Here is an 8,799-nt window from a genome sequence, read left to right on the forward strand (position 1 = left end):
AGACAGAGCCGGGGGGACGACTGGCCCGTGGGCAGGAGAAGAGTGTCGGCAGGAGGCTTTGGGGCAGGAAGGGTGCTTTTTGCTGGTCTTGGGCACTACCTTTCTCCTGAGAAGTCCAGCCCCCAGCTGGTCAGTCCAGGGCTTTGCCCACCTTGCTTGGGGTCATCGGTGCCCTTTTTCCCCCCAGCCCCTGCCAGAGAGACGTGTGGTGCCCGAGGGGCTCCCGTTACAAACTGCTTCACTGCCTGGTGAATCTGCTGAGCAGGGAGCAGCCTTGCTGGGAGCTCCCCGCCATGGCGTTCATGGTCCAGGTGAGCCTGGTTGCTGGGAGGAGATGAAGGGGAGACCGGTCAGTGGGGCAGAGGGTGAGTGCTGGGTGTGTTTCAGCTCCTGGCCTGCCCTGACATGAGCCCTGTGATGAACGTGCCCTGCAGCTGGAACCGAGGTACCTGGGGAGCGAGAGCAGCATGATGCAGTGCCTGGTGCTCAGAGCCCTCAGCGCCCTCTGCCACAAACCCGCGATGGTGAGCAGGGGGCAGCCGCTGGAGCCGTGCTGGGGGCCTGGGGCTGAGTGAGGGGAGCTGGGGACACACAGCTGGGGCTTGGCTGTGCTTTGGGAGCTCTGGCAGCTGCTGCCAGCCCTCCTGCCTCCCCAGTGGCCTCCCCAAGCCCTTCGGGGCAGGTCTTTGGCTTCTGGGTCCCGAGGCTGCAGTGTGGGGTGGTTTGGGCAGTGCAGCTTTTGAGGCTTCAGCTGTTGCACACAGGCCAGAAGGACGTGGATCATGCAGAGAGCTGCTGGCAGATGCAGGTGGGGAGGTGGTTGAGTTGAGCCTCTACTTGCTCAGAAAGATGCTCCAGGCCTGTTGTAACGGTGCAAGCAATATTCATCCAAAGATGTAGAGAAGCCAGGTAATGCACATGCAGAGACACACAGGCAATGTAATGCCACCAACAGTGTTGACTCAAACCCTTCCTTTGCCAGCTACTTCCTCAGATGCTTCTTGCACCCCTGTGATCACCCAGGGCCCCATTGATTACCTTGCAGCAGCTGTTTCTGATAATTGGAAGTAGCTTGCCAGCTGCATTAACTTGTCCCTACCATCTTTATTCAAGCTGGCTGGTCCATGTCACATTTGTGCCTACAAACCCGCTGCTGAGCTGCAGACAGGCAAGTTCACGCACCCAGGTAGGGACCCTGGCTGTGGTGCCCTGAGGTGCAGCTGCTGAGCTGCTGTTCCCACCACGCTAAAGAAAGAGAAGATGATTTCTGTTTGCTGGTGAAAGCAACACAGGGGATGGCTTTGTCTGTGTTGGGTTCCCTTGCTCAAATCCCTTCCTTCAGATGCCTTCGTTTCCCTCAGTCACGTCTGTGACTGATCCCAGCAGCCCAGTGACTCTCCTGTGTGGTGTGTGGAATCCAGCTGTGCATTTGGGGAAGGGAGATGGGGGACACATGCCCTTGTAAACATGGTCATAAGAGGCATCAGGAGTTTATTTTCATCAGTGATCTTTACAACTTTCCTGTTGTTCCTTGTTCCATCTTTTCCTCGTGATCACTGTTCATGTCTTTTTGACATGACATTTGCAGTGCTGCTTCTCCTCCTAACCTTGGGGAATTTCAGTCAGCTCTGTTGGGAGTGTTTTGTTTGTGTTCCATTGAGCTTCTGCAGGAAATCTCAGATGGGTTTTTTTCTGCTCCCATGAACAGCCATGAATGGAAAGCATTTGCTACAAGGTGCCATTGAGTCAGCGTCACTCAGCTTTCTTTCCACGATTTTGAGAGCAACCTGGACTTTGCTTTACTTGTACCCACCAGTCTGTTTGGTGACACAATGAAGAAGCCAACTTCTACAGCTAATTAATAACTTTTACTCACTGTAGCAGCCATTCTGGCTCTTCTTTATGGCTCAGGAAAGGAGAGGGGAGTTACCACAATTAAAACAAGGAGGTAAGATTCAGCCAAGTCAGAAGTGCCTGATGTATTCATAGGATGGACTTCTTGGGATGCTTGCACAGCCTGTTTGAGTTTGTCTCTGACTGGGACGTGTAGTCTTGGAGAAAGGAGCACGGCTCAGAAATGTGCTTCCACCTGAACTCACTTGGCTCATCGGTGCTGCAGGGCCCAGGTTGTGGTTTTGGGGTCAGTCCAGTTCCTGTGTGTGTGAGCCAACATCCAGGCCTGACAAGGTCGTAGTGGTGAGGCACAGTGCAGCTGGAGCTCTTAGCCAGGCTGGTAATTCATCTGCAGAGCCAAGTCTAAACTACCAAGGTGTAATACAGAGCACTGTGTGGAGAACTATTCCAAATCATTTGCCAGGCAAAACTGTGACTGAGCGGCAGTCCGAAGTACTTTTGGGTTACAGTTGGTGTGTTGGCAGTCTCCACCTGTCCTTTTGTGATTGCCTCTTCTCTCCATTTCTCTACAAAGAGGGTGTTTCTCCTGGGAGAGCCCCGGTGCTGAAACACTCCTGGCCTGGCAAAGATCTAGCTCAACACCTTCAAGACATGCAGCTCAAAGTCAGCAGCAACCTTGTTCTTGCAGCCTTCAGCAGAAGGGAATGTTTGCTACTGCCTTTGGGAGTGCTGCTCTCAGAGCTAATTGAGAGTAGCAAGAATGGGTTTGTTCTGTAAGCAGTGTGGACTGGCCAATATGATCCTGCCAAGAGGGCAGTGATGCTGCAGATCATAGAATGGTAGGGCTGGAAGGGACACCCAGGTGGAGTTACCCTGTGCTGTCTGTTGTTCCTCTGCACTGTGTGTCTGCACCTCTGTCACAGCTTGACAAGGGTGACAGGGCTCCTGGGGTCGGTGGTGCAGAAACAGAGAAGGGATGGACAGCCCATGTCCCAGAGAGTTTCAGTCTGCTGCAGGGCGAGAGGCTGCAGCTGGAGCTCAGCAGAAGGGGTGCTGGGGCAGATGCTGGGGCTGAGCTTGACCCAGCACACCAGCTGCCTGGCTCAGCGTTGCCAGAAATGGGGCCTCCAACGCACTGTAGCTTTTAGCTGACTTTTGACAGCTTCAGCTCACCTCATCTCCAAGTCAAGTTTAGGTTTTGTCTGTCGGGATCTCCGTTCCTCAGGATACAGCTTTTCAATCATTGCATTGATTAGGAAGGCAGCCTTGCTTGGACTGATTGGGGTGAGGATGATGTCTGCTCCCACCCCACTGTAAATGCCTGTGACGCACACAGCACTGCCTGAGCTGGGTGTCTGCAGCCTCTCTGTGCTTGGGGAGGAAAGTCAACAGAGAGGACAGTGGTTGTGAGGCAGTGTGAGAGTGGGGACAGCTGTAGGGACAGTGCCAGCAGGGCTGTACAGCCAGAGTTACGACCAGCTGCCTTTTCCCAGCAGCAGTCGCCTCCCTGAGGGCTCGTTGCGGCTGTGCTGCAGGGCCTGGGCAGGGCAGCGTGCTGGAGCTCACAGAAGGAGATCAGAGCAGTCAAACAGGACTGGCATTCATGAAGCTCCTGACATCCCTCCTTGCTTCTCTGAGGAGCAAGGGCTCACTCGTTTCCCGATGGCTGTGTGAGCTGACACAGGCAGCACATGGGAACAGATACGGAACCATGGAGCAAACTCACTCTTGCACCATCTGGGGCATCTCCAACTCAGTCTCTGGGCAGAGGCAGGAGAGCGGGGACTCAGCACCATGGAGCTTGGTCCTAACAGTAGGAGAGAGAGAAGGCAAAGACCTGCAACCTGCTGCTGTCACCTGTACATCAGGGATTGCTGCCATTTCCCACTGTGATCTCTCCCAGGGCAGGGCAGGAATGGTGAGCGTGTCTGGCGGCTGCCTCCGAGTCCATCACAGGCCTGTGCTGCCCACGCAGGGATGTGCCATCTGCTGAGCACACAGAGCAAAACAGCCAGGAGCATCCTTGCTATCTCTGGGTCCCTTGAGCATGTGCTGCGCTAAAGGGTAAAGGAATGTGGCAGAAGCCTCTTGTGTTCCAGCTTGTCCTCAGATGTCAGAGGGGCTGGGGGTGGCTGGGTTTAGGTTCTGGGCGATGCCCAACGTGACGCTGTTGCTCTGGTCACGTCCAGGTGCTCTGAGCTGTCACGGTTACGGCTGTACCAGCAGTGCCCGGCACACGTGGCTCAGCCGGCTGCAGGGGCTCACACGGCCACACTCGCAGCCTGCTGCTGCCCACTGAGACACTTGTACACCCAGCTTAACCAACGGTGCAGCTGATGGAAGCAGCAGCATCTGCAGCTGCTGGTGGGCTGCCGGGGAGCCCTGTCTGCCAAAGCACCCGCAGGTGTTGAGAGTAGGAATAACGCGGGGTGAGGTCGGAAAAGCCACTCTAGATATGTCTGAGCTTTGCCAGTGAGCATTCAGTACAACCAGAGCTGACCCAAAGGCTTCCCCAGCGGGGAGAGAGCTTCAGCCACGGGCAGATCTCAGCAGTCAGAGGCAGTCAGTGATGGAGTCTTCCCTGACTTACTCGCAGTGGTGTCTTCACTTCACAGCCTCCTTTCCTAAGCCTTTTTGTAGTATTTTTCCCTTCAAGGTGGAGCTTGAGTGGCTCTGGTCACACAGACCTTGACTGTCCTTGCTGTCAAAGTCTCCTGCTCCGCTTTTGAAGGCACAGGTTAAGGCAAATGCAGAGCACACGCTCAGTGAGGGGTGGTCGCTCCTCGGTGGCCTTTGGGATGGAGCTGTGTTTTGGTATTGGAATGAGCAAAGCTCACCCAAAGGACAGCATTTGGTCAGACTGGGCCCAGGGTGACAAGCCTACAGCTTATCAGTTCCACGTGCAGTTCCCTTCTTCTGCACTAAGCCACAGAAGCTGCCCACAGTCTCTGCTCCATGCCGGGCTCCGTGCAGGTTGCCCAGGGAACCGTGGATCCCTCACACACCAGCTGCACTCCTCCCTGGAACCCTCTCCAGTGTGACACGTTTCCTTCAGGTGTGAACGATGCTCTCCCATGAGCCCGGGGTTCACCTCTCAATTCCTGCCACTGCTGATTTCCGAGGCTGTGGCAAAGGAGGGGGAGCGCTGTGTGTAGTCACCTGTGGAGGGGGAGCACTTTGGGCTGTGCTGATGTCACAAGGGGAGTGTTCCAGAACCCACCCAGCGTTTGTGACCTCAGCTGGCCAGGGGCTATAAAGCCTCACAGCGGGACAGGGAAGGTCAGTTGGGCTGAGCTGCCCTCGAGGGAAGGCGGCTCCTTCACTCGCTCCTCACGCTCCTGATTTTCTCCCAGCACTTCTTGTTTGGTGCTGGCTTCTCTTCCATTCCTGTCCTCTTTCAAAGGTAATGATGATGGAACTTTCGGGGCAGAGAAGAGCAGGTCCAGAGGGGATGAAGGCAGAGGCTGCTCCCCATCTCTGGCTGAGCTCTTGCAGCTCTCCAGGGCTATGGGGAGAGTTGCTGTCAGCTGATTCCCATTTCTTTGCCAGCCCCTCGGGTAGGTGAGCAGAGGGGGTCAGGGTAGTGTGAGGTGTTGGGCTCAGCCTGCAGTGATGGGAAGCTCCCCCTGACTGCTGCCGTAGGGAGAGGGACAGAGGGACAAAGCTATTCAGGTAGCGGCCAACAGTCGGCCACTGCTGCACGCAGGGTGGGCAAGGGAGGGCTGGAGAGCCACGGGGCTCGTGCCAGCCACGGGCAAGCAGCAGGTCCTCTTCAGAGAGGGTGACCTGCCGTGCAGTCTTTGCAAAGGGCCTTGGGAAAGGCAGTCAGCTGGAGTCCTGTGGAGTGTGATGTGACCTCAGGTGTCCATCCTTGCTTCTGCATCCCCCCAGCTTGGGCCCCTCGTGGTGCCCCACACAGAATCCCCCTGGAACCAGCAGCTCTGTGACATCAGCGCCCAGGCCGAGGCTTTCCAGGCACTATCAGCACTACGGCATCAGACACAGCGCTGGGGGTGTTGTGCCCTTGGCTCTTGGAGCTGCCACGTGCCCTTGGCTCTTGGAGCTGCCACGTGCTGTCAGAGTGATGAAAGTTCTCATTGTCCTCGTCCTGCTGGGCCTGTGCTGCTGGCCTGTGAGTGCCTCAGTGCAAAGCTGTGGGTAAGTGGCTCTGGGAGGGAGCTTGGGCAGAAAAGAGGAGGCTGAGGGGGCATCTTATTAATAGTCACAAACATCTAAAGGGTGGGTGTCAGGAGGTTGGGGCAGCAGTTTTTTCTGTCAGGTGAGGGAGCCCTGGCCCAGGCTGCCCAGGGAGGGTGTGGAGGCTCCTTCCTTGGAGGGCTTCAAGACCCTCCTGTGTGACCTGATCTAGGTGGGAGCTGCCTCTGCAGGGGGGTTGGACCGGATGATCTCTACAGGTCCCTTCCAACCCCCCACCATTCTGTGACTGTATGATTCGATGATATGATGGGCTTCACTGGTTCCCCATGGCCCTGCCACAGCTTCCCAAAGCCCAGGAGCTGGGAGCCGGGCTGCTGGAACCGCTCGTCTGCGGGGTGAAGGCAGAAGCTGGGGCACAGGGTTCCCCGGCCCCGCTGTCCGTGCGCTGCCCGGTGGGGAGGGCAGGCGGCTGCCCTGCAGCCCCAGCAGCAGCCAGCCCTCCAGCAGGACACTCGTGACTTTCTGGTGACAGGAGAAGCTGCGGGACCCGGCCCTTGGCTGAACACCACGGGGTGTTGCGCGTCGTGGGCGGCAGCGATGCCTCCCCGGGAGCCTGGCCCTGGATCGTCAGCATCCAGCTTCCCGGGGCAGTGGGCAGCGGGCACATCTGCGGAGGCTCCCTCATCCATCCCCGGTGGGTCCTGACCGCAGGACACTGCTTTGACAAGTACAGGTGAGTAGGAGCAGGGCAGGGCCGTGCCCCCAGCACTGACAGAGTTCCCGTCCCGTGCTTGGCACGGGCTGGGCTGGTGCTGTTCCTGCAGCCCGGGGCTCACGGGGCACCTGGCCTCTCCCTCGGCGAGCTGGAGGCAGGGAACTGCTGGGCTCCCTCTGAGCCCTCTGCTCCCCATCTGCCCCCCAGGAACGTCCCGACGTGGCGCATGGTGATCGGGGCCACCCGGCTGTCTGAGCTGGGCTCCGAGGCCCAAGTGCGCAAGAGCAAGCGGCTGCTGATCCACGAGAGCTACCGCAAAGGCGCCTTCGAGAACGACATCGCCCTGCTGGAGCTGGACGAGCCCGTGCAGTGCAGCAACTACGTGCAGCTGGCCTGTGTGACTCACTTCTCCGACGTGGTGGTGTCACAGCTCACAGACTGCCACGTCGCTGGCTGGGGCTACACCGCGGAAGGCTGTGAGTGTCCCGGGAAAGCGCCTGTGTGCCTGGGGCGAGCCTGGGGAGACGGCTCGGGCTGCCCGAGGGCCGGGCTCAGGCTGCAGGCAGGGGCCTGAGCTACCTCAGGCTGCCACGATGCTGAGGGGACTTTCCATGAGGAAAGGCTGCAGGACCTGGGATGCTTTTTTGAGCCCTGGCCCAGGCTGCCCAGGGAGGGCGGGGAGGCTCCTTCCTTGGAGGTCTTCCAAACCCTCCTGGACACGTTCCTGTGTGACCTGATCTAGAGGAATCTGCTTGAGCAGAGGGGTCAGACTAGATGACGTTTAGAGGTCCCTTCCAACCCCACCATCTGGGATTCTATGATTTTGAGCCGTGGCCTAAAATCAGACAAGGGTCAAGTGCCTCTTTGGCAAGCTGCAAAGCCAAGGCTCAGGGAAGGGCTCTGCCCAGACAGGGGAGGGGAAGTGGCCCAGAGCTGCTGGGGGCTAATTCTTTGCCATGCTCACAGCTGCAGAAACATCCGACGTGCTGCAGGAGGCCAAGGTCCGCCTCATCAATGTCAAGCTCTGCAACAGCAGCGAGTGGTACGGAGGGGCTGTGCGCAGCTACAACCTGTGTGCTGGCTACCCGCGGGGCGGCATCGACACCTGCCAGGTAGGAGCAGCCACGGGCCAGCCCCGGCAGCACCCGCAGCCCTGGCCCACGTGGGGCTGCTGGGGCTCCCCAACACCCCCCTGACCCTGCTGGGGCTCCCCAACACCCCCCTCACACTGCTGGGGCTCCCCAACACCCCCCTGACCCTGCTGGGGCTTCCCAACACCCCCCTAAATCTGCTGGGGGCTCTTCAACACGCCCCTCACCATGCTGTGGCTTCCCAACATGCCCCTCACCCTGGTGAGGCTCCTCAACACCCCCCTGACCCTGCTGGGGCTTCCCAACACCCCCCTCACCCTCTGTCCTGTGCTGCAGGGTGACAGCGGGGGCCCGCTCGTCTGCAGAGCTCCACACGCCAACTTCTTCTGGCTTGTGGGCCTGACCAGCTGGGGGAAAGGCTGTGCCAGACCAAAGCAGCCTGGGGTCTACACCTCCACCCAGCACTTCTTCAACTGGGTCCAGTCACGGATTCGCTCAGGAGGAAGTGCTGCCACACTCGCCCGGCCAAAGAGGCCATCACAAGGCTCAGCCCTGGCAACAACAGCAGTGACTGAGTCCTGCTCATTCCCACTCCAGAAGCTGCTGGATTTCGTTAATTGGATCCAGCAGCTCCTGCAGTCTCTGCAGGGAAAAGTGGCTTAAGCAGCAGGACTCTGAGCACGGCTGGGTCCTGCCCCTCTCCTTCACTGGAGGTTCTCAGCAGTAGTGCTTAGGCAGTAGTCAGTAGAAGCTGTAGCTGTAGCACTGTCTTTGGACACAGTGTTGTTGGACTTTGTAAGATTGTATGAGTTTCCTGTTGTGTTTGACAGTTCATTGGCCTCTGCACCGGTGCTGCAGAAGTGCAGCAATACCTGTGCACTGGAACCTTTGAAATGGAGAGTTACTGACAGTGTTCATCAAAATTAAATGCAAAAGAAAAAGCAAAAGGCCCTGTAATGAGTGATGGTCAAAATTGTTCTT

At 57.9% G+C, this 8,799-nt stretch overlaps 1 protein-coding gene across 1 annotated transcript; it reads left to right on the forward strand.

Moving 5' to 3' along the window:
• Positions 1 to 293: 293 nt before the first annotated feature.
• On the forward strand, positions 294 to 8,481 carry LOC133628081 (acrosin-like). The gene is made up of 7 exons (XM_062015981.1): positions 294 to 311; positions 435 to 524; positions 5,497 to 5,561; positions 6,545 to 6,745; positions 6,935 to 7,203; positions 7,694 to 7,839; positions 8,155 to 8,481. The coding sequence occupies exons 1-7, from the start codon at positions 294 to 296 to the stop codon at positions 8,479 to 8,481; spliced, it is 1,116 nt and encodes a 371-aa protein (XP_061871965.1).
• Positions 8,482 to 8,799: the final 318 nt, after the last annotated feature.

The sequence above is a fragment of the Colius striatus genome, chromosome 28 (assembly GCF_028858725.1).
Source record: "Colius striatus isolate bColStr4 chromosome 28, bColStr4.1.hap1, whole genome shotgun sequence".
Classification (NCBI taxonomy): Eukaryota; Metazoa; Chordata; class Aves; order Coliiformes; family Coliidae; genus Colius; species Colius striatus.

Bases quoted from the DNA above. Each gene is read 5' to 3' on its own strand.
- LOC133628081 (XM_062015981.1), top strand. The intron at 525-5,496 runs GTGAGCAGGGGG...CTGCTGCCGTAG, and splicing joins TCTGCCACAAACCCGCGATG to GGAGAGGGACAGAGGGACAA. The intron at 7,204-7,693 runs GTGAGTGTCCCG...CCATGCTCACAG, and splicing joins GGGCTACACCGCGGAAGGCT to CTGCAGAAACATCCGACGTG.